General features: G+C 39.5%; 1 protein-coding gene across 2 annotated transcripts in view; it reads left to right on the forward strand.

Moving 5' to 3' along the window:
• Nucleotides 1–7123: 7123 nt before the first annotated feature.
• STAM (signal transducing adaptor molecule) overlaps nt 7124–26278 on the forward strand; it is an 82590-nt gene continuing 63435 nt past the window's right edge. For both annotated transcript variants that reach the window (XM_032165088.2, XM_032165167.2), the window contains exons 1-2: nt 7124–7342; nt 23936–24020. In XM_032165088.2, the coding sequence (XP_032020979.1) occupies nt 7303–7342; nt 23936–24020 (125 nt within the window). In that variant the 5' untranslated portion in view covers nt 7124–7302. The remainder of the gene's footprint in view (nt 7343–23935; nt 24021–26278) is intronic.

Below are 26278 nucleotides of genomic sequence, written 5' to 3' on the forward strand. Positions count from 1 at the left end.
GGCCTCTCAAAGTGCTGGGATTACAGGTGTGAGCCACCGCGCCCAGCCCTCCCCACCCCTCTTTGTTACTTTCAATAGAACTCCAATTACCCATGTGCTATACTGCTTTATATTTTTCTATAGGTCATTGAGATTTTTTATTTTTCAGTCTTTTTCTTCTATGTGCTTCACTTTTGTATAGTTTCTGTTGCTGTGTCTTCAGATTCACTTATTTTTTCTACTGTAGTGTCTAAACTCTTATTAATTCTTTTTTTAAAATTATTTTTATTTTTATTTTTTACTTTTTATTTTTGAGACGGAGTCTCGCTCTGTCGCCCAGGATGGAGTGGAGTGCCATGCCTTGTGATCCACCTGCCTCGGCCTCCCAAAGTGCTGGGATTACAGACTTGAGCCACCGTGCCCGGCTAAACTCCCATTAATTCTATCTAGTGGAAGTTTTATGTCAGATAGTGTAATTTTAATCTCTAGAATTGCCATTTGCTTCTTTTTTGATGCCTTTTATTTCTCTCCCCATTATATCCATCTTTTTGTAAGCCCTTGAGCATATTGATCACAGTTAGAACTCTTTAAACATTCTTATGTTAATTCAATCATCTCTTTAATTTCCGGGTCTGTTTCCATGGACTGATTGCCCTACTGGTTATTAGCCACATTTTCCTGCTCGTTTATGTGTTCAGCAGTATTTTATTGGAGTCTGGCCATTGAAGAATTTTATATTTTTGAGTGGATAAATATACGCATTCCTGTTAAGAGTTTCATACTTTGTTCTGCCCCTAATTTATGTTGCCCAGCTTACTTTTCAGGAGTTACTCTTTAAGCTTTTTTAGAGCAAAGGTAGAGGTAGACTTCCATGTCAGGCCACTCCCCACTACTAAGACATTAGCCTTTTGGGTATTTACTTAACACTCAGTGTATTCAACTAATTTTCTTCCTTCTGGCTTTGAGAACTGAAATGATTCCCTGACTTGTATGAACTCTTGGGATTTTTCACAATTTGCTTCCCTGGTAATAGGTCTTTGCCTAAAAGTGCTTTGCCCAAACTTGTAGAGCTTTACCGTACCCATGACCAGATTAGCATTCAAAGCCCCAAGGGGAACACTTGTGCAGATTTCTTTCTTTTTTTTTGAGATGGAGTTTCGCTCTTGTTGCTCAGGCTGGGGTGCAATGGCACGCTCTTGGCTCACTGCAACCTCTGCCTCCCGGGTTCAAGCAATTCTCCTGCCTCAGCCTCCCAAGTAGCTGGGATTACAGTCAACTGCCACCACGCCCAGCTAATTTATTTTATTTTTAGTAGAGACGGGGCTTCACTATGTTGGCCAGGCTGGTCTCGAACTCCTGATCTCAGGCAATCCACCTACCTCGGCCTCCCAAAGTGCTGGGATTACAGACGTGAGCCACCACACCCGGCCCCTTGTGCAGATTTCTGAAGCTCTTCCCTGCATAGCACCCTCCTAATATATTGCCCTCCAAATTCTAGTCTCTTGGCCTCCTCAAACTTTGATTTTTGTCTCTTCAATGCAATAAGACCTTTGGGTTCTTTTGGGGTCCCACCTCCCTGTGCCACAGCCTAGAAACTGATTCCAGGCAGAATGCTATCGTAATCATTGGGCTCACTGCATATGCTTCCTTTCTTCTTGAAATCATAGTCCAGTGCTGCCTGTTGTCCCATGTTTGAAATCATTCCATATATTTTGTCCAATGTCCTATTTGCTTATTGTAAAAAGATAAGTCTGGATCCTGTTATTCTCTCATGGCCAGTGATGGAGGTTTGCCATTTTAATCATAATAAATTTTATTTATTTACTGCATTTAACAAACATTTATGGAATGTCTACCGTGAAGAGCCCAAAAACAGGGAAAAATGATTCAGACTAATGCTTATACAATTAAAAAGTTACAATATTGTGGTAGCTTTTAAGTACGACCCCAAAATTCTTTGACACTCTTTCCACCAAGAGGTAAATTTTATTTCCTCTTCCCTTAAGTGTAGATGCTGTGACTGCCTGTCCAAAAGAATATGACTGAAATGAGGCTGTGCTTATTTCCTAGCCCAGGTCTTAAGAAACTGGCAGTTTCCCTGCTCTTGCAATACTCAGTCGTATGCCCATCCAACACACTGAGAGGAACCAAGCAGATACGTAGGAGCTCCCATGTAGTTGTTCTGGTTGGTAACCCCAATGACTCAGCCAACTGCTAGGACCAACTGCCAGACATATAACTGAGCAAACTTTGAAATGATTGTAGCCCTGGCTGTAGTCATTCCAGCCTCTGAGCTACCCCTGCTGAGACTGTGTGGTCCCGGCTAAGTTCTAACCGAATTTCTGTTTGTAAGCGAAAGAAATGATTGTTGTTGCCCTAAGATACTAAATTTGCAATTTGCAGTGTTTTTTTTTTTTTTTTTTTTTTTGAGATGGAGTTTCGCTCTTGTTGCCCAGGCTGGAGTGCAATGGTGTGATCTCGGCTCACCGCAACCTCCACCTCCCATGTTCAAGCGATTCTCCTGCCTCAGCCTCCCGAGTAGCTGAGATTACAGGTATGCGCCACCATGCCCAGCTAGTTTTGTATTTTTAGTAGAGACAGAGTTTCTCCATGTTGGTCAGGCTGGTTTTGAACTCCCGACCTCAGGTGATCTGCCCACCTCAGCCTCCCAAAGTGCTGGGATTACAGACGTGAGCCACTGTGCCCAGGTATAATAGACACCTGTAACACATACCATACCATTAAGTGCTATAATAGAGGTAGTCAATTAACGAATGGATTAACAAATATTTATTATGTGCCTATTACTAGTCTGGTACTGAGTCAGGAAAGGCTTTTAAGAAGCAAAATCGAAGCGGAAGTTTAGAGGAGATCTAGGACCTAAATAGAGTAAGAGCAGGAAAAGCAGATAGAGTTGCTTGTTTGAAGATATAAAAAGCATGGGGGTAAATGCCACTAGTTCAGAAAGGCTAACTTAGAGGGTAGGAGAAAAAAACTGTGAAGAGATGAGTTACTGAGAGGCCAGTTCATCAAGGAGGTAATGCTAAAGAAGGGGGGTTTAATCCTGAAGGTAAGGCTACTCTGCACACTTGTAATCATACAAGTAATTTTTTATTTAATGACTATCTTCCCCATAGGCTGTACTCCAAAAAGGCTAAATCTCACTGAGCTTTTATCCCTATAATTCCAGCATCTAAAATGTTACCTGGCACACATGGGAGTTAATAAACATTTACTGAATGACTGAGTAACTGAAGAAACCCTGTAAGAATTTTAAGGAAATGATATATAATCAGATTTGTCTATTAGAAAAATCATTCCGGCAGTAAGACAGAGAATGGTTTAGAGGTAATAGCTGTATTAGCTAGCTTGGGCTGCCATAACAAAATACCAGAGTGAGTGACTTATACAACAGAAATTAATTTTCTCGCCATTCTAAAGGTTGGAAGTCTGAGATCAGGGTACCAGCATGGTCAGTTTCTGGCGAGGGCTCTCTTACTGGCCTGCAGACAGCTGCCTTCTCGCCATATCCTCACGTGGCAGAGAGGGAGAGACAGCAAGCAATCCAGTGTCCTCCTTATAAGGGCACTAATCCCATTAGCAAGGCCCCAGCCTCATGACCTCATCTAACTCTAATTATCTCTCAAAGATTCTGTCTCCAAATACCATCACATTGGGCATAAGGGCTTCAGCATTTTTATTTTTGAGGCTACAATTCAGTCCACAGCTGTAGGAAAGGAGAAAAGACAACAGGAGGTGAATGTAATAACTTGCCTAAGAGATGAGGGAATAAACTAAAGTAGTGACAATGCAGTGGAAGAGGAAAGACTGAGAAATAGTAATCATTCCTACTTGGGTTGGAATTATTAAACTGTTAAAAACCTTCCTAGGATACTCCTTTTCCTGAACTCGAAAATTAAGACCTTTTCCTGTAGTAACTCTATTTGCATATCAGTTTTTTTTTTTTTTTTTTTTTTTTTTTGAGACAGAGTCTCTCTCTGTCGCCCAGGCTGGAGTGAAGTGGCCCGATCTCAGCTCACTGCAACCTCCATCCCCCAGGTTCAAGTGATTCTCCTGCCTCAGTCTCCTGAGTAGTTGGGATTACAGGTGCCCGCCACCATGTCCAGCTAAGTTTTTGTATTTTTAGTAGAGACCAAGTTTCGCCATGTTGGCCAGGCTGGTCTCAAACTCCTGACCTCAGATGATCCACCTGCCTCAGCCTCCCAAAGTGCTAAGATTACAGCCGTGAGCCACCACACTTGGCCAGTATTTTTGTTTTTAATGTAGATGAATTTTCAAAATCAAACTGAGAATAAAGGGATATAACATTTAACAAACAACCACAGAATTTATTAAACATACAACATTACAGAAACATTTTAATATGACATTGATATGTAGTCTTCAAAACGTTTTAAAAACTATGGTAATACTAAAAGTGAAACTCATAGTATTTCAGTATTTTAAAGGGATAATAAGGGACGTTAACTACAAAATACAAAGCATTTCACTTATGTTTGTCTTTTAAGTTAAATATTAAAAATTTTATATTTAAAAAATATTCATTATTTATACAGCACATTAATCATCGAGACCCCCCTGCCCCCATAGCTAAAGTCATTCTAGGTCAGAACACACGGATACTGCTCTCAATACTAGTATGTATTATACCCAGTGCACACATATTGATAATCAAGGCTTGAACAGTTTGTGCCCTGGCTTATTGCTGGCAACAGAGTAATTCAGTCCGGAGTACAGAGCACGTCCAAATGCATTTTCATCAATATCTGGCTCTGATACAGCCAGTCTGAGCCACCAATATCTGGCTCAGGCACTTATGATAATGGCCCAAGGCACTGCTCAGGATCTTAAGGTAAACAAGTTGTCACCTAATTCTGTCAGCCCGGCAATCAAAGCACATTTTCGAGAGGCAATGTTCTGACTTCCGTATCAGTCGTGATATTTCCGAATAATTCTATACTTGTCATAATGAAACACAAGCACGCTTTTGGTATCGGCCCCTCAAAATACTAAGAAACTCGTGGTACCAACATATCATTGTTTACATTGTTGTGTTTTAACATTTTTTCTGCTTTTGAAAGAAATACATGCTCATCAAAATATTTTGACTAATAAAATGCACAAAGAACAAAAACATTGTCTAGAATCTGGCCACTCAGAGACAATCACGTCATAATATTCTCATGTATTTCCTTTCAGACTTTTAAAATTGTGGGCATTTGTAATTTTATAAGGTTTGTAACTTCCTTCTGAAAACTTACGTATTCAGATGTCTATGCAAATATCAATCTGTATTATGCACCTTAAATGGCTGTGTAGTTTTCACATCTTGTGTACTATGATTTAATTGACCAATATAAATTACAATGATCAGTTACACTTATTTAGTGCTTACTCTATGCCAGGCACTGCAATAAGCGTTTTGCTTGTACTAATTCATTTGATCCTCACAACCCTCTTATTCCTGTTTCTTACGGATGAGGAAACTGAGACACCAAGAGGTGAAGCAATTTGTCCAATCACTTAACGTGGGACATTTTAGTGGTTGGCAATGCTTTGATCCTTCAGACAATGTTGCCACGTATACCTTTGTTCATGTTTTAAAAGAATGTCTTTAGGATTAATTTGCCGAAATGGAATTGCTGGGTCCCAAGGTTTTAAAAAGTTTGTTACATGCTTACAAATATTTCCCTTAGAAAGATTATCAGTATTTACACTTCATCCAACAGTATGTGAATGTCTGATTCCTCACATCCCTGATTCTTTGCAATTTTTTTTTTTTGAGACGGAGTTTCGCTCCTGGGTTCAAGCGATTCCCAGGCTCAGCCTCCCGAGTAGCTGGGATTACAAGCGCGCACCACCACGCCCGGTTAATTTTTTGTTATTTTTAGTAGAGACGGGGTTTCACCATGGCCAGGCTGGTCTTGAACTCCTGACCTCAGGTGATCAACCCGCCTCGGCCTCCCAGAGTGCTGGGATTACAGGCGTGAGCCACCGCGCCCGGCCGATTCTTTGTAATTTTTACCTAAAAGACAAAACATTATCTAACTGCTACTTTAATTAGAACATTTCACTTTTAGAGGTGGGACTTCATTTTTAATCAATTTTTAAAGCACTCTTTGATTACTATGTATTAATCCTGTGTTGACATGTCAATATTAGTTTCCATGGTACATTTGGAGGTGCCGTAATTTGGGGGATAATTTCCATAATTTCAAATTATGTACAAGATGAGCTTACTAAATTTGTTCCAAGTGGGACGCAAAATCTCTAGTAGCTGCTCCTTAAAACTTCTCCATGACACAGAGAATAATTTTTATTGGTTAACTAAACTTATAAGTAAAATAATTAAATCAACATTTTGAGTTGCTAGGAATCACTCACTGATGAACTTCTAGCTCCAGTTTTTTTCTGTTTTCTTTTTTTTGCTCAGTCTAGGGAGGCTATCTTGGGCTGTGAAAGACATGTCACCAACCATCACAGCTGCTGAGTGACTGCACGGTTAGTCAGTAGGTGCCAACGCCCTACTAGAAGAGCTGTCTGCAGATTCCGAAGCCGGGCGTTCAGGGACTCCCGGGAAGGAGCCAGCGTTACCTCAGCCTCTCCAAGGGAGCCGCGCGCCCTGAACACTCCCCTCTTGGGATTCAGGCCAATCCGTTCAGCTCCCATGACTTCATCCGAGCAAATTTGTCACCTCACACAGCGAATTAAACTGTTTACCTAGAAGATGATCCAAAGGAATTTCCATTTCCTTCCAGAGGGGATAAAAGGTTATGATAACCGAGAGAGCGAGAGGAAAAAAAGGGCACGGCTCGACCCAAACTCAACCTGCTTTCTTTCTCCTGGGTCTCCCAGTCACTCCTGGGGTTGTTAGTAGGCTTCAGCACGCCTGAAGGACCCTGTCCTCCGGAGACTCCTAGCCAAGGGAAAAGCAGAAGACACAAGTACTAATTCCACTCTTCTGTGTGACTAATTAAAAGAGGAGTCAGGCAGAGGGGACTCCTTCTTCAGTCTTTACCGACGGGGCAGGCTCGGGGCAGCTTTGAGACAGGCAGCGCCGAGGTCGCCCAGATTCCCGACAAGCTCCCCGCGGGGGCTTCCTCGGTTCCCTGCTGTGGCCGCCGCCGCCGCCGCCGCTGCTGCCGCGGTTGCTGGGGTTGGGTGAGAGGAGGAGCTGTCGCGGACCCTGTAGAGTCAGTCTCTGTTGCTCTTTTTCCCTGAGGAGTCTTCCTTCCTACGTCGAGCCCTGACTCCCGTGCTGTCGAGGGGGAGTCCCCGCGGACACCTCGGCACGCAGTGGAGATGCCTCTCTTTGCCACCAATCCCTTCGATCAGGATGTTGGTAAGTGTTTTTGCCTCTCCCTGCCCATTCCTCACCGGACTGCACGCTCACTCTCTGCCAGCCCCTGCCTGCATTCAGGACCCTCGGGCCAGGGCCGAGGAAGAGTTCGCTCTTCCCCTTTCCTGAGGTTCCTTCCTTCAGAGCTGGGAGGAGGTTGAGGGCTTGGCGCATCCTCTTTGAAAGAAATGGGACTCATCCTGTGAAATGGGCCTTGAGCTAGGACTGTAGGTTGCCAAAGAACTGCTGAAGGGGTTGGTGTAAAGGGCCTGGGAGGAGCAGCTGGTGTAGCATCTGGTGCAGGGACTGTGCTTCTGGAACAGTGAAGGGCTTAAGGCGTTTCTTGGCTAGATTAGGATTGTAAACCCTACACCAAAAGTGCTTGCCTAGACAAATAAATGTTGAGCGTCTGGAACTGGCAGAATGTTTTAGGTAAGGTTTCTTAGAGGATTTTAAAATCTTTTATAACGGTAACTGAAGGAGGGAGCTCTGGTTAAGGGTAGACTCTTAAAAATGTGGGGAGCGATGAAGATGAAATACTTGGCAACGACTGAAGCTGAATTGAGGACCTGGGCCTCTGGGATGTCTCTCTTAGGCTAGGTCTCTGCACTTTAAAAGGTGTAAAGAAGTGTGGAAGAAGTTGTTGAATCTGGAAAGAGTTTTAAATGCTACATTTTTGTTATTTTCTGAATCACTGGTGTTAGACACTGATCATGTCAATTCAATAGGTTTGCTTGTTTTTTATTTTATTTTATTTTTTTCTGACTTGAAGATAATAATTATGGGAATTTGAGTTTCCGGGGAGAGAATTTTGGTTTAATTTGAACGCACGTAGGAACTACCTTGGCACACAAGTGTGGAATGAAAGCAAGACAAATAGCATTTCCAAAACCCTTATGGCAGAATGTAATCATTACTGTGAATAAGGACAACCTTATGAAGTTACTTTATACGTCTTTGTGTATTTTAATTATGAAAGGTGGATGTTGAATTTTGCTTAACTCTTCCTAAAAGCAGGTCACTGAAACTTGGAGGTTTATGTAAGAGTAGAAAAAGCTTCACTCCTTACCTCCACCACTTCTCAGCTCACAGTGAAATCATAGGCAAGTTAAATTCTTTGAGTTCCAGTGTTGTTGTCTTTAAAGAGGGGAAAACATATCATTCCGTTCCGCAGTTAAATGATATGTCTAGAGGGCCTGCTACAGTGTGGTAGGCACTTACTAGGTGCTACCTTTTTTGTTCCACCTTAAATGAGTGTCCTGAATCTTAGCAGTGGACGGAACCTTGGAGATCACCGATTATGCTTAATGAATTGGAAAATTACATTTAATTTAATAAGCAGTTACCACACACTAAAGGACACAGCGGCTCAGTGACATAAGAGATACAGTGATGAGGAAGGCCTAGTTGCTGCTCTCAAGCAGTTTTACATCTCACTACATGAATCTCTAGGGGAAATACTTAAAACAGCTTCTTAATACTTGCTTCTTCTGTTTACAGCACCTTTGTCTAGTTTTCTTGGTCCTGTATAATTTAGCTAGCAACTACCCAGTCATCTTTATAGTCTACTGACTTTGTGAACACGTATTTGCACTGGATTCAGGTAAATTTCTTAATGTCAAACCCGTTCCTAGTACCTGTACCACCCAGTTCAAACACAGGCACCTTCTTGCCTTTATGCTTTTGTCCTATGCTTATACTTTCTTTTATCTTTCAACATATCCTTATGTGTTAAGGCCAACTCAGAATCCAACTCATTATACCTGAATCATTTCCTGATTACTATAGCAAAGGGTTTCTCAGTAGCAACGTTATTGACGGTTTGGACCAGATAAATATCTTTGTCATAGGAGTTTGTCCGGTGCAATAGGTGTTCAGCCTTATCCCTGGCCTTTATCCACTAGATGCCAGTGACACCCAGCTCCTACTCATGATTTTAGAAGTCTCAGGACATTGCTAAATGCCCCCTGGAAGGACAAAATACCTCCCAGTTCAGAACCGCTGCACTAGTCCAGTCTAATTTCCACCTTCTTAGGAAATTCTCTAACTTGTTTTAGCATTTTTGCCTTTACCAAATTATTTAGCATTAAAGATAGTTATATACTGTATTTTCCTCCTTATTGAGTGGTTGCTACATAGGAGGTGTTTAATAAATGTTTGTTGAGTTGAGAATGTGTCAGTTGAGCCTGCTAGACAGTATACTTCTTCAATGTAGCAACATTGTTTTGCTCCAGAAAAGCTTACTTTTTAAAGTTGCTCAGGTTTTGGTATTGGACCAATTCTCTTCTCACAATCCTTGTATTGAAATATTACAAAAGGTTTATCTAAGAAGACCCCTCAGAGATTCCCAGTACATAATCCTTGCACAGAGTCCAGTAGACTCCTATATTATTTTTTAATAGTATAACATATAGAATACAGTGTATAGAATACACTTAACAATTTTTTCTTTCACCATATCTACCAACAAGTATGTCATAACATTAAGGTAACTCATTTGATACAATTATTTATCACTTAACACTTGTATACATTTGCACGTCTTCAAAATTGTCTTCAGTCTTAATCTGAAGCTGAATCAGAAATTCACTGACTGATTTATATAATATAACTTTTTATAAAGGACACAATGCTGTTGATAGCTTTTCCCTTGGAAGAAACACCGAAAGATGTTACTAGAATGTGAGCTCTGTGAGGACAGGGATTTTTATTTGATTTGTTCACTGCGGTATCCCTAGCTGTAGACCAGTGTTTGGCATGCTAAAGAACTTTCAGTAAACATTTATGGAATAAATGAATCTCATTTTGGACATTATTATTCAAGAGTTGAATTTAGAAGAAACATAAGATAACTTATTTCATCAAGTTTTTATTTCAGAGTCTCTAGTGACTTCCACCTTGCCAAATCCAATGGTCACTTTCTAGTCCATTTCTTTGTTGATCTCTTAAGCATTCCTCTTTGATATACAGTCCTTTATTCATGGGATTTCAGGACACCAAACTTTTTCTCATTTTCTACTTAGCTCCTTTTAAGTTTTTTTGCTTCTCCTTTTTGCAGCTTCTAAAAGTTGAGTGCCCTGGGGCTCAGTTCCAGAGCCTCTTCTCTCCTTCCACTTTTTTTTTTTTCCCTTAGAGTATTAGGAAGCAATTTAGCTTAGTGTTAAGAATTCAGACTCTGGGGCCACACTGCTTGGATTCAATCCCAGGTTTGCTGCTTACCGGCAGTGTGATTTTTGGGCTAGTTGCTTAGATACTCTGTGTCTCAGTTTCCTTATCTTTAATATGGAATATAAGAGTAATAATAGTTCTTACCTTAGAGAGTTGTTAAGAGGGTTGAGTTAATATTTGTACAGCACTTAGAAAAATTTCTGTACTTTTTATTTAGTAAGATTTTAAAAAGAACCTCATCTAATTTCTTAGCTTTAAATACCTAGCGTTTTCTGGTAACTCCTGGATTTATGTTCTTACTCTCAGCCTCTTGCCTGAGCTCTCGACCTAGATATCCATCTCCTTACTGAGCATCTACATTTGGATTCTGCTTAGAGTCTAAAAACAAGCATTCAAAAACTCAATTCTTAGTTCTTTGCCCAAACCTGCTCATTCCTTCATCCTTGCTCTTCTCAGTAGACAATGTGATTACTGTTTCCTGTCACTGGGCTCTAATGTCTAGCTGTATCATTGATTCTTCTTATTCACACTTCACATTCATCCTATCATCAAGATATTTTGGTTATACTTTAAAAACATATCCAGAATCTCATTGAGAGGTGAAACTAGCTGGACTTCCTGGGTCAAGTGGGGACTTGGAGAACTTTTCGGTCTTACAAGGGGATTGTAAAATGCACCAATCAGTGCTCTGTAAAAACGCACCAATCAGTGCTCTGTAGCTAGCTAGAGGTTTGTAAAATGGACCAATTAGCACTCTGTAAAATGAACCAATCAGTGGGTCATGGGCGGGGACAAATAAGGGAATAAAAGCTGGCCACCCCAGCCAGGAGCAGCAACCAGTTTGGGTCCCCTTCCATGCTGTGGAAGCTTTGTTCTTTCACTCTGCATAATAAATTTTGCTGCTGCTCACTCTTTGGGTCTGTGCCACCTTTAAGAGCTGTAACACTCACCACAAAGGTCCGTAGCTTCATTCTTGAAGTCAGCGAGACCACAGACCCACCAGAGGGAACAAACTCTGGACACATCATCACCTTTTTCTGTCTCACCATTCTTACCTTAGTTCAGTCATTGTTGTCTCTCATAGTCAGTGGCAAGAGCCTTCTGGTAGGTTTCTTTGTCACCACTCTTGCCTCTACAATCAGTTCTCATTTACCAAGGTCAGTGATCTTTTAAAAATGTTACCTGCTCAGAGGTCTCTGGTAGCTTCCTATCCTACTTAAAGGGAAATGCAAATTTTTTTATTGTGGCTCACAATATGGCTCCTTCCTGTGTGTCTGATATGATTATGATCTCCAAACTCACTCTCTTGAATTCCAGGCTTCTTAAATCTGAATGCTCCAAGCTCATTCCTGCCTCTGTAGCTATGTGGTACTCTTTGCCTGGGATACTCCTCACCCAGTTATTTGAAGGTCTGGATGTTTATCACACCCATTCAGGACTGTTGAAACGTCATTTTCTAAGAGAGGCTTTCCCTAATAATCTTCTGTAAAAAATATCCTTCTTGGGCTGAATGCAGTGGCTCACGCCCGTAACCCCTACACTTTGGGAGGCTGAGGCAGGAGGATTCCTTGAGGCCAGGAATTGGAGACCAGTCTGGGCAACATAATGAGACCCTGTCTCTACAAACAATAAAAAAGTTAGCTGGCATGTTGGTATGCCTGTAGTCCCAGTTACTCGGGATGCTGAATCCAGAGGATTGGTTGAGCTCGGGAGGTCAAGGCTGCAGTGAGCTGTGACTGCACTCTTGCCTGGGCAAGAGGGTGAGACCCTGTCTTTAAAAAAATAAATAAATAAAATTAAAAAACATGCATCTTTACCCTCTCACTCGGTTTCTTTGTTCCTTTTTTTTTCTTTATAGTACTTAGTGACCTGACATTAATTGATTGATTATCTTTTGTGTGGAATGTAAACTCCATCAAGATCAGAACTTTTCATTTTTTTCCCCTAATACTTTAGGGATAGTGTCTGGTACATAGAAAGCACTCAAGAATTATTTATCAAATAGTGAATTATTGGTATTTTTCTAGAACATTAGTCTTGTATTTCTATTTGGTGTCCTTTTTTCCCTCCAAAACAAATTTGTCTGTCAGAAAACTGAAGTTATCTTTCTCAGTCTGGCTCTTCATTCATTATTTGGTAACATTTTTGTTTGTTTTTAAATCTTTTTTACATTAATGTAGATGGGGTTTTGCCATGTTGGCCAGGCTGGTCTTGAACTCCTAGCCTCAAGTGATCTGCCTGCATCAGCCTCACAAAGTGCTGGGATTACAGATGTGAGGGCCCCCGGGCCCTGCCAATTTGGTAATATTTTAGTGTTGTAGTTATCTTGACTTGAAACCCAAGAAGCATCTTTGAATCATTTCCCTGCCTCTGCTAAATCATCATATGTGTTTGTTTCTATAATAGAATGTTTGTGTTCCCAGTCAGACTGCTTTGGGCCGGTCCACGTCCTACATACTTGGACGTTGTTTTAGTCTGCTTTGCTTAGTCCATTCAGCCTCATAAATCATAAGCCAGATGAATCTTAAATGTTAATGTCACATTCTCCTGTAGTGTGGTATGATAGAAAGACCTTGGGCTTTGGGCTTAAATTGCACCTGCAGCATTTACTGTTAGTAAATGGACACAATATATAGTTGGATAGGTATAGGACCCCTTTGAATTCACTTTCTACTTTGGTAAATAGGGATAGAAATATCCATTATACGTCATGCGGATGCTATGAGGATTACTTCTGAAAACACATGACATTCTGACTCTTTACCAGAGTTGAATAGGCTTCAGATATCTCAAGTTCAGCATGTTCAAAACCATTTGAAATTTTTCTTCTCAATTATGCTTTTTGTCTGTTTTGATAGTTGGTACCTTAGTTTACTTAGTCATACAAGTCGAGAGCTTGGGAGTAATTCTTGACTTCTGTAGTTGTAATTTTCTACATTCTAAACAACAAATGTATCCTGTCTACCCTGTGCCAGATACCCTGGTACCGAATATGCCCTCAAGGATTGCAGGTTTAGATCACCACTCTCTCAGATTAGTACAGTAGCTTCCAGCTGTTCTTCCTTGCCTCCAATTTTTCCCAATTTATTTTCCAGATGGCTGATGGTGATATTTTTAAAATGTAAATGTACGTGTGGCCCCTCTGTTTAAAATATTTCTAGAGAGAGCTGGGCGTCTTGGCTCACGCCCGTAATCCCAGCACTTTGGGAGGCCGAGGCGGGCGGATTATGAGGTCAGCAGATCGAGACCATCCTGGCTAACATGGTGAAACCCCATCTCTACTAAAAATACAAAAAATTAGCCGGGCGTAGTGGCGGGCGCCTGTAGTCCCAGCTACTTGGGAGGCTGAGGCAGGAGAATGGCCTGAACCTGGGAGGCGGAGCTTGCGGTGAGCCAAGATCACACCACTGCACTCCAGCCTGGGTGACAGAGCGAGACTCCGTCTCAAAAAAAAAAAATTTCTAGAGAATCTACAGCTTTCACAGTACTTTGAACTTTTCAGCAGGGCATGTAAGGCCTCTTACATTTGGCTTCTTTGTAACTCTTCAGCCTCACCTTCCACTTTTTTCTCACAGGTGTATTTCACTCCTTGTTGGTTTTATGCCACTGTGCTCTTCAGATGTGGATCCTCTGGCTTGACATGCCTATTTGTTCATTAATCCTCAGTAGGTTTGTTTTGAGGAGATGATGCATGTAAAGCACTTAGCATAGCACCTGGCATGTAGTAACCAATGGATACGTTTTAGCTCCTTTTATAATCAAGTTAGAAATAGATGTGGGGACTATTGGATTCTAAGGTGTGCAATCAGTTACTGTCAAACATAGGAGATAAATGTGAAAATTCAGAATACAAGTATGTTAACCGTCTGATATCCACTGGATTAAGAGCTTGTATTCTTTGGTTCTTCTGTCCCTATTTTACCTCTCCTCTAAGCTGTTTTTTCTAATGCCTTTAGGTTATCATTTCTGTTTTATGTTCCTCCCTGAAATGCTTCCATGCTGTTCTTTTGATACTTACTTGTTTTTCTGGTTAGCAGAGCGTCAGATTACTTTTCTTTGCAGATACAGTTTCCAGGAGGATCAGGGACATTAGATGAAAGATTTTTGAAGAATTGATTTGCAAATTGGATAATTTCTTTCAGACTTATTTTTCCATTGGCCATTTTTAATGAACTGTTACATCTTCGGGCTGACTGAATGACAGTCCTTTCCTCACAGCCTAAATGTGATGTGAAGTCATCCTGTCAGCATTTCTTACCTCCCTAGATGTTTGACAGTCATAAATTTTGAGAAAAATCAAAAGTAGCTGCTTATCAGAAAAAAGTTCTCTAATCTTTTGAAAAGACTATTGAAATTCAAATGAGGCTCTGTGTGTGTTTTTTCTGGGTACTGCTGGGCAGATTTCTCAATCTCTTCTTTTTGAGTATTAGTGTAAGGATAATCTCAGGATAAAATGAGATCATTATGAAGCTTTGAATTCTTTAGAAGCAAGTCTATTATTTTTGTCGCTTTTCCTTTTCCCACAAACCCTGTTTTTGTCTTAGAAAATAAATAGTTTTGACTTCATTTGCTATTCACAGAACCATGTTGTAGGTAGTTTATATCCTTCTGATTAAAAAAAAAAACTTGTTCTTTTATAACTGAGAAGAATTGTGCCACTGATTTTGATGATTTTGAGGCAGCCTCAATAAATGATGTGAACAATTTTAGATTTCTGAAGTGGGTTATGTTTCTGATCCATCCATACAAATATGAGTCAGATGCTGATTCTATTTATGTGTAGGAAAGTAATAAAGTAGTTCATGAGTGTTCAACATAATATCTGCTGACAACTATCATGTCTTCCTGGGTATATCATTAATTCAAGAACTGTAAGATAGCACTCAACTATGATAGTAGGCAATTTACATTTGATCACATAAACTGTTAACTTTTTAATAAGCTTTAATATGCTTAGCTATTATGTTTTAAATAAGGTGGCAGGTTGTAGAATTTAAGTGTGTTCTTTTAAAAAATGCACTTAAAAAAAAAAAAAGCCTGCTTGGCTACCAGTCAGTAAGAATGATGAATTAATTATTAAAATGGACTACCAGACCCAAAGTAATAACATGCTTTCCTTTTCTAAGATGAAGTAAGTGATATTGTTCAGAATGACTCACTCAATATTCTTGGGCTTTAGAGGGGTTGAGTACCTAGGGAGCTCTGGGACTCCTCAATCAGAGCACTTCCACTTGGGTTTGCCATATATATTGGGTTTCTTTTAAGAAAAAATTCTCTTATAGAGTGTTGAATGATAAATAATTTGACTAGTGTTTGTTGCCTAGGAGAGAGCCTCTAAATCCTTGGAATTTTCTGAGTGATAGGAGCATCTTTGTTATTTACGGTGGGGCCCTGGGATAAAGGCTTAGTTTATGCTAATAAGATGACTTGGTCTGGGGGCTGGCCACTCCAGAAGGACTATGTGATTAAAGGATTTGGTCTTTGAGTCACAGGACCTCCTGGGAAGGATAGGGACCTGGAGATTGAGTTCCACTATGTGGTCAGGTTTCATAAATCATACCTATATAATGAAACCCCAATTGTAGAATCCATGAAGGTACATTTCCCAGTCCATTGAAACCTACACTGAAAAACCAAATATTCCGCGATAAAAGCTAGAAACAAGCGATTTGTGAAAATGCTTTGTGTTGTGTGGATTCATCTCACAGAGTTAAACATTTGTTTTGGTAAAACAGGATAAAAACTCTGAACACTGAAGCTCAGTTGAGCATTCTGGTAGGTGATACACATTGTGGTGATACACACTGATGTACTCGGAGGGTGATGAAGCTTCCTAGCACAGAAGCTTTATGTTTGGGACCCTCCCAGATCTAGCTCTATACAGGTGGTTGTTTGTATCTGGGGGTCTGCATTCATGGATTCAAACAACAGTGGATCAAAACTTGTAGAGGAAAAAATATCATGTCTGTACTGAACACATAGAGACATTTTTCTTGTCATTATGCCCTATACAGTATAATTATTTACATAACATTTACATTGAATTAGGCATGATAAGTAATCTAGAGAATTTAAAGTATATAGGAGGATGTGCACAGGCTTTATGCAAGTTCAATGCCATTTTATATTAGGGACTTGAGCATCCATACATTTTGGTATCTGTGGAAGATCCTGGAACCAATCCCCCATATATACCAAGAGACAACTGTGTATCTCGATTGGCTGGTCCTGCTTTGTGTTTTTTATGATAAAACTCTAATTGTAAGTGTAGTACTTTCTGAGTTATGTGAGTTGCTATGGTGAATTATCAATCCTGAAGGATAGTGGGAACTCCCAGTTTGTATCCAGTTGGTCAGAAGTGCCTGGGGACCCCAGAGTCTGTGTCTGAGGTTTGAAGTGAAGGGAGTCTTATGGAGAGCTGTGTCGTCAACCTGTGAAGTCTTTGCTGACTGGGTAGTTAGCATCAGAAGTATGCTGGCCCTCTGGGTAGTTAGCAGTGCATTGTAGAGGGTTTCTGCATTTGAAAGTTCAGTTTGAAAACCATTCAACCAGGTATTATTATTATTATTATTATTATTTTTTGTTCGTTTGTTTGTTTTTGAGACGGAGTCTTGCTCTGTCACCCAGGCTGGAGTGCAGTGGCATGATCTCAGCTCACTGCAAGCTCCACCTTGCGCCGGGTTCACGCCATTCTCCTGCCTCAGCGTCCCAGGTAGCTGGGACTGTATGCGCCCATCACCACACCTGGCTGATTTTTTGTATTTTTAGTAGAGATGGGGTTTCACTGTGTTAGCCAGGATGGTCTCGATCTCCTGACCTTGTGATCCGCCTGCCTCGGCCTCCCAAAGTGCTGGGATTACAGGCGTGAGTCACCACGCCCGGCTAAACCAGGTATTATTTAAGGTCAATGTGTTACTATGACTTTTTGTGGCTTCATATTGCAGATACATGAGTAGTCTTATCATTTTTTTTTGAGCACTTAGACTGAGAGCATGGTTATTGAAATAATTCCCCAAAGTAAACCTTATTATTTTCAAGGGATTTACAATATATTACCAAAACTTGAACAATGATAGGTAAATTTGAGCTAGTTCTTCTCTTTTCTCTCTTCCAAACCACTTTTACATATTGGTGATTAATGTTTTTCAAAAAAGTCTAGTTCTTGTTGTTTTATTTCCTTATTTAGAACTCTTGGCATTCTGATGTTTCTCGAAGCAGTACAAACACCTGAGCTAGTATTTTAGGTCTTAATGTTGTTCTCTTATTATTCCAAACTTTCACAAAGTAGTCTGTATTTCAGCCAGCCTAAATTCTTTATTATACTTCTTTTCTGTTTTGATGACTTTACTTTTTACTTTATTCACTTAATTAGAAACAGATGAATTCATTATTCTGTCCTCTTATTTTCTAAATACATCAGGAAGCCCTTCTTGATTCTCCTCTTCTCTCTCTCCAGGCTCTTTACCTTTCTTTCAACTTGCTTTGGGCTTTGCATTATTTGAAACCCTTTCAGTCTTAAATTTAAGTCTATCTGCTGGTTTCATTTCCTTTCTTAGATTGTAAGCTACTTCTGGCAGGGTATGGCATGGACTAGAAGGCTATTCCATTTTGCTGAATATGTGTTCAAATTTTATAATTGCCTGCAAGTAAATCGCTTTATTGAGATCACGAATTGTTTGGATCTTTGTATTAATTCTTACACAAGGAATTAATTTGTGTGAATAATCTGCTTTTGCTATCTTCTATGTTAGAAGATTGTAGGGTAGCTAGGTAGGTACCCTACCTAACCAATACCCATTGGTTATTATCCACTTGGTCTTTACTAGATGCTTATTTTAGTTGTCCAGTGTAGTGACTAACTAGCAGGTGATGCTGTGATATATAGCAGGTATTATACACCTGTAAAATATTTGGTCAGAGTTGACTGCTTTCTATTTTCTGCAATTAAACTCACTTGACCGACTTCCGCTCTCAGTAGTAGGTCAAAATGAGGAAATAAGTGTACTCTATTGATCTAGGCAGCAGGGCATGGAGGAGAGTATGGAAACAAGAATTTCATTATCACATGGTCAAGACGAACCATTACAGATAAGAATCTTGGTATGAGTCATTTCCACCCTCCCCCCAACCCATCTGTGTTTAAAAAATGGAGACTGCTATTGAAGATCTTGGCGATGTTCTCTTTCAGCATATCTGCTCTTTGAATTGCAGTGTTCCAGTCAAGACTGGTTACCCTCTGCTTCTGTACAGCTGTTGTTTTGAAATATAATGTTTTTTTAAAGTTTTTTTTTTTCCTCCTACGCATATTCTTTTTCTCTTAAGTTGCTTTTTTCTTTTTCTTTTTTTGGTCTTTTTCTTTATCTTCCACATTAGAAGATAGTTTCCTCACGCCTTTAATCCCAGCACTTTGGGAGGCCGAGGTGAGTGGATCACCAGGTCAGGAGATTGAGACCATCCTGGCTAACATGGTGAAACCCCGTCTCTACTAAAAATACAAAAAAATTAGCTGGGCGTTGTGGCATGCGTCTGTAGTCCCAGCTACTCGGGAGGCTGAGGCAGGAGAATCGCTTGAACCCGGGAGGTAGAGGTTGCAGTGAGCCGAGATTGCGCCACTGCACTCCAGCCTGGGCAACAGAGCGAGACTCTGTCTGGAAAAAAAAAAAAAAAAAAAAGTTTCAAATAGCTTGCTTGTTTGCCCGTGGCTAATACTGGAGAAATCAAAAGCACATTGGAAGTTCTGATCATGTGGTTAGGTCTCATTGACTTTTAACTTCACTGTAGGTTGGTCTGGTGGGCCACTGACTGTGGAATTCTGCCTCTTCACTCCTCCCCCTGCAATAATTACTATCTTTAGGTCTTTCCTCTTGGGCTGACATAGAGCCCCCAGAAAAGAGTCTTCTAATTTCTTGGAGGGTAACGGTTCAAATGTTGAATCAGCCTTGCATACCTGGGATGAATCTTAATTGGTCATGGCGTATATAATTCTTTTTATACATTGTTGGATTCAATTTGCTGATATTTTTGTTATCGGTGGAAGGTATCTGAGTTACTGGCAGTGAGTCTGTATGGGTCTGCAGCAATCTCAATTCTTGCCTCCTCAGAAGAAAGAATTCATCTTAGGGGCGTAAGGCAGAAAAAGAGATGAGGCAAGTTTCAGAGCAGGAGTGGAAGTTTATTAAAAAGCTTTACAGCAGGAAAGAAAGGAAAGTGCAGTTGGAAGAAATCCAAGTGGGCGACTTGAAGAGTAAGTGCGGTGTTTAACTTTGATCCCAGGACTCTATAGGTTGGCCCCTTTCCTGTGATTCTTCTCTTAGGGTGGGCGGCCCACATGCGCAGTGCCCTCCTTATACTTGGGAGGTGAGCATGCACAGTGTGTTTAGAAAGTTGTATGCGTGCCCATCGGACGCTTTCTTCCCTTTTCCGGTGGAGTGCCCCAGGAACGTCATATACTACCATTTTGTCTCTTAATGCACATGCCTAGGCTCACTCACCCAGTGCCTGAGATTTTATTGAAGCCCCCTTTTTTGCTTCTCCCTGGTGCCTGCATTCAATTAACACTTTAATGTTTAACACTTAGGGACTGTTAGGAGCTTCTCTCTCCCTGGTGCAGGCTGCCAATTTATCACTTTTAGAGAGGCAATGTGATAGTTGCTGAATCACCCAGCATTCCTAGTGGGTGTGGGAGAACCCTCTCCTGCCCTGCTCATACCTGTCTTACTACCTGTAACATTTTGTTGAGGATTTTTGCATTTATGTTCATGAGAGATATTGGCCTATAGTTTTCTTGTAATGTTTTTGTCTGGTTTTGGTATTAGAGTAATGCTGGCCTCACAGAATGAGTTAGGAAGTATCCCCTCTGCTTCTGTATACTGCAAGAGATTACACAGAATTAGTATAATTTCTTCCTTAAATGTTTGGTAAAATTCACCAGTGAATCCATCTGGGCCTGTGCTTCCTGTTGTAGAAGATTATTAATTATTGATTCAATTTTTTTAATAGATGTGGGCCATTTAGATTGTCTATTTCTTGTATGTATTTCAGCAGATTATGTCTTTCAAGGCATTGGTCCATTTCATCTAGGTTATCAATTTTATGGGCATAGAGTTGTTCATAATATTCCTTCCTTTTCTTTTTAATATCCATGGGGTCTGTAGTGATGTCCCTTCTTTCATTTCTGATATTAGTAATTGGTGTTTTCTCTCTCTCTCTCTTTTTTTTTTTTCCATAGTTTAGCTTGGCTAGCAGCATATCGGTTTTATTGATCTTTTAAAATAACCAGCTTTTGGTTGTGCTGATTTTCTGTATTGGTCTTATGTTCAGTTTCATTGGTTTCTGCTCTAATTTTTGTTGTTTGTTTTCTTCTGCTTGCTTAGTTTGGATTTAATTTGCTCTTCTAGTTTCCTAAGGTAGAAGCTTATTGATTTTAGATCTTGATTCTTTTTAAAAATATGTATTCAATGCTATAAATTTCCCTCTAACCACTGCTTTTGTTGCATCCCACAAATTTTGAGAAGTTGTATTTTCACTTAGTTCAAAATATTTTAAAATTTCTTTTAAGTTTTTTTTTACTCTTGTTTAGAAGTGTGTTAATCTCCATATACTTTGAGATTTTCCAGCTATCTTTCTGTTATTGATTTCTAGTTTATTCCATTATAACCACTATGTGATTTCTATTTTTTTAGATTTGTCTTGGTTTGTTTTATGGCCCAGAAGGTGGTCTGTCTTGGTGGATGCTGCATGAGAGCTTGGGAAGAATGTGTATTCTGTTGTTTTTGGATGAAGTAGTCTATAGATGTCAATTATCAATTATATACAGTTGGTTGATGGTGTTGTTGAGTTCAACTATGTCCTTTCTGATTTTCTGCCTACCTGACCTGTCCATTTCTTTTTTTTTTTTTTTGTCTGGCTCTGTCGCCCAGGCTGGAGTGCAGTGGCACAATCTTGGCTCACTGCAACCTCCGCCTCCTGGGTTCAAGCAATTTTTCTGCCTCAGCCTCCCAAGTAGCTGGTACTACGGGTGCTTGCCACCACACCTGGCTAATTTTTCTATTTTTAGTAGAGATGAGGTTTCACCATATTGGCCAGGCTGGTCTTTGAACTCCTGACCTCGTGATCCACCCGCCTCGGCTTCTGAAAGTACTGGGATTACAAGCATGAGCCACTGTGCCCAGCCTGACCTGTCTATTTCTGATGGAGGAATGTTGAAGTGTCCATGTAGAATAATGGCTTCTCCATTTCTCCTTGCGGTTATATCAATTTTTGCCACGTGTACTTTGGCATTCTTTTGATAGGCACGTACTCATTAAGGATTGTTTTGTTTTTCTGGAGAATTGAACCCTTACTATGTAGTGTTCCTCTTTATCTCTGATAGCTTTAATTGCTCTGAAGTCTAATCTGTCTGAAAATAATATAGCGTTTTCTTTTTACTAGTTTTAGCATGATGCATCTTTCTCCATCTTTTTACTTTTTTTTTTTTTTTTTCAGACAGGGTGTCGCTCTGTCACCCAGGCTGGAGTGCAGTGGTGCAATCTTGGCTCACTGCACCCTCCACCTCCCGGGTTCGAGTGATCCTCCCATCTCAGCCTCCTGAGTATGCTCAGCTAATTTTTGTATTTTTTCGTAGAGAAGAGGTTTCGTCATGTTGTCCAGGCTGGTCTTGAACTCTTAGGCTCAAGTGATCTGCCCACGTCGGCCTCCCAAAGTGTTGAGGTTACAGGCAAAAGCCACTGTGCCTGGCCTCATCCTTTTACTTTTAATCTCTATGTGTTTTTATGTCGAAAGTGAGTTTCTTATAGACAACATATAGTTGTTGTTATTTTTTGATTCACTCTGACAATTTCTGCCTTTTAATTGGTGTAGTATGTAGACCATTGACATGTAAAGTGACTATTAATATGCTTGTGTTAATATTTACCATATTTGTTACTATTTTCTATTCATTGCCCTTGTTCTTTGTTCACATTTTCTGTTTCACTCTTTTTTTGGCTTTTGTGATTTTAATTAAGCATTTTACATGATTCCATTTTATCTCCTTTCTTAGCATAGCAGTTATACTTTTTTAAAAACTTTTTTTTTAAGTAATTGCCCAAGAGCCCAAGAGTTTTCAATATTCGTTCACAACTAATCCAAGTCTGCTTTCAGATAACACTGTACCACTTCATGCGTAATGCAGGTACCTTATAATAAATAAAAATATTATGAATTCCTCCTTCCCATCCCTTGCATCATTGCTGTCATTCATTCTACTTACATGGAAGCATACATAAGAATATCAGAATATATGTAAAATCATAGGTAATGAATACATTGTTGATGTTATTATTTAGAATAAACTATTTTCTGTTAGAGTAAGAAGAAAAATAAAAATAAAAATAAAGTTATTATTTTTATTTTTACCTTCAGGTATTCCATCTCTATTCTCTTCCTCTTTTTTTTTTTTTTTTTTTTTTTTTAATGAGAGATTCTTGTTCTGTTGGCTAGCTGGAGTGCAGTGGTACGATCATAGCTAACTTCAGGCTCAACCTCCTGGGCGCAAGTGATCCTCCCACTTCAGCCTCCTCGGTAGCTGGGAATACAGGTGCATGCCACCAGGCCCAGCTAATTATTTTTTTAAAGATGAGGTCTTGCTCTGCTGCCCAGACTGGTCTCCAATTCCCATCCTCAAGTGAACCTCCCACCTCAGCCTCCCAAAATGCTGGGATTACAGGCATGAGCCATCTTGCCCAGCCTCTAATGCTGTTTTTTTCTTTATGTAGATACAAGTTTCTGACTTACATAATTTTTCTTGTTTGTGAAGAAGTTCTGCTAATATTGCTTTCAAGGCAGGTGTAGTTGCAGTAGATTCCCTCGATTTTTGTTGAGAAAGTGTTTATTTCCTCTTCACTTTTGAAGAATAATTTCTTAGGATAAATAACAGGCAGTTATTTTCTCTGAACACTTAAGTAAGTTTTTATTTAAGGATATACATTCAGTCAAAACTTGGTTTTCTTTCCTTCAGTCCCTTCTCCATATTATCAAAAATATAATCAACAAAACTAGCTAAATAATTAACTTAATTACCTGAAACATTTTTATAAAGATTTACTAGCAAGTAAATAATCTTTTGCTAATGAAAATAATATTTCTTATTTTAGTCTTTCTATTTGCAGATGGTGGTAGACCTATATATAATTTTTTGTAAAGAAAAATCAATGCCTTGTATTTTATACTAAGTAAAGAAGCAATTGCATTGTGAATAGGGAAAATAATTGCAAGAGATAATGAGGGTACGTCTTTTCAAGATGGCCATGAAACTAACTAGAATGCTGGCAACTATTCTGATTTGTTGTTAAGACTTGATTATACTCTAGTTTTGTGATTTAAATGTGGTTATATATCTTTTAAAGATTTAAAAAATAATGTTTCTGCAATCCCTTTTACAATCTACAGAGAAAGCAACCAGCGAGATGAATACTGCTGAGGACTGGGGCCTCATTTTGGATATCTGTGATAAAGTTGGTCAGTCTCGCACTGGGTAAGTATTTAGCATTTCAAAGGATTTTTATTCTTCCTTTTTAAAAAAAATGAAAGGCCAGGTGCAGTGGCTTGCACCTGTAGGCCCAGGCCCTTGGTAGGATGAGGTGGGAGGATCACTTGAGCCCCGGAGTTAGAGGCTGCAGTGTGTGATAGTTACACCCACGAACAGCCAATGTACTCCAGTCAGGGCAACATAGTGAGACCCTGTCTCTTAAAAAAGAAGGATCAGGAGGTAAAATATATTACCATTAAATTTAGTTTAAAAAGAGAATATTTTTATTAAAAAGATTTGAAGAATCATCCCATTTAGGTTATATACCTTTTAACCAGTTAGGGTAACATGACTGGTAAAAAGTTGTTACTTTAATCACCCTCCTTCATATTTTCTTCTGGAATCTCATTTTTTTCCACTGATTTTAGAGTTATTAGTGATTTCTCAGTTACCAAGTTTCATGGTTATTTCTGAGTTCTTTTCTCCTTTGTCAGATTTGCAACATTCCACCTAATGAATCAGTTAGGTGGAATTGAAAAGAAATTTTTTCTTTCTATTGAAAGATTAGGGGAATAGAATCTTAAACTTTTTGTCATGTATTACAGAGCTTTCCAAACAGTACAATAATTGGATTAATTGGTGTGGATATGGGTGATTTCTTCAGCTCCTGGGCTAACAGCATTAGCCTTTAGCAGTTTTGATTACTGCTTTATGCCACACAAATGGTATTATCTTATTTGTGCACTTTCATGTTAAAAAGATTAGGAAGTGCTGCTGCATTATTCTTGATATTTGCAGTGGTAATATTAAGCCTTTGCCAGTGTCTTCTTTGCCTCTTCTTCCTTCACCCCTAAATATAGACGTTCCTGAAACTTTCCCTTATTCATTTTTTATTTCTAAGATTTTTTCTTTTGGTCTCACAACTTCCAGCTGTCTTTATGTAGATGGCATCTGTATTTTCAGCTCTTCTTACTCAAGCACTAGTCTTGTGGACACTGCATTATTTCTGGATATTGTTCTATATAAGCCTTCATCTCACCATCTAGAAACCAGAACTCCTGTCTCTTTTTGCTTTAAACCTACTTTCCTTCAGTTTTTCCATTTCTGTTAATGACAACATCATTCTTTCATTGCACTAAAACTTGAGTCACCTCCACATTTATTACTCAATTCTGTCCATCTGCCTTCATAATCTCTCTCAAAATGTTGATGTTTTAAAGTCTCCTTAATCAAGTTTTTGAGCATGGCCAAATGGTGCAGAGGCAGTTTTCTTCAGGGGCTGTCTACCTTCCACTCTAGCTTTTTTTGGCCCCTAATGTCCTCCCACTATGAGGTTCCCAAAGAAACTCCCAAATGTGGTCCCATCCATCCCTTTTGTTGTATTTACATTTTAATATATTCTGACCTGGTTCATTAATTTAATTTAAAATTTTTAACTACTGTGTATTACATATCATGTTCTCTTTTCTCCATTTTTATTTGCCCTACTTTACTTTGGACATTCCTTACTTTGCCCAGGCTAGCGTATTAACCCACTGGCATTTTTTTTCTGTTTCCATCTCTTTTCTAATTCTTATATCCAGTTGCCTTATAAAAGCTGTGTTCATGTTACTCCCCTACCTTCCATACAGAGTTCAGTTTAAACTCCTTAGTCTTCTGAATCATTCATTTTCGTTTTTTTCCCTCCTGTATAACATTCATTTCAGCTCAATTATTTGAGTTCCAGTGCTTTTTTTCTACCTTAGTTTGATGCTTTTGGTCCTTTTGTTTCTTGAGTATGGAGTGTTTTCCTCTTTAATTTCCCATCTCTGTATCTCATATCCTTTCATACCCAATGTAGATACCACTTCTTCCATAAAGCCTTTCCTTATCCCCTTTACTGACAATGGTATGATCCTCTGAATCCTCAAAGCACTCTATCAAAACTATTCTTATTTGTGTTTTTTCCTGCATTTTAGTAACTTATATCTAATGAAAAGTTTCTTAGATATAAATCTAGTAGATTTGTAGAATGAATGGTCCATGAACTTTTGTTGCGCATGGGAAAGAAGCAAATAGCTTAGTGTTGGAGATCATGTACTCTAGAGGGAGATTGCCTGGGTTCAAATCTTGGCTCTAGCCGTTTAGCTATGTCATACTGGGTAAGTAACTTACCTTTCTGGGCCTTACTTTTCCAGTTTACCACCTAAGAATAATAATAGTATCATCTTTATAGGGGAGTTGTTGTGACTTTGAGATTAGTTGTATCAAGTGTTTATAACAGT

Source organism: Hylobates moloch, unplaced genomic scaffold, assembly GCF_009828535.3.
Source record: "Hylobates moloch isolate HMO894 unplaced genomic scaffold, HMol_V3 SCAFFOLD_2, whole genome shotgun sequence".
Taxonomy (NCBI): domain Eukaryota; kingdom Metazoa; phylum Chordata; class Mammalia; order Primates; family Hylobatidae; genus Hylobates; species Hylobates moloch.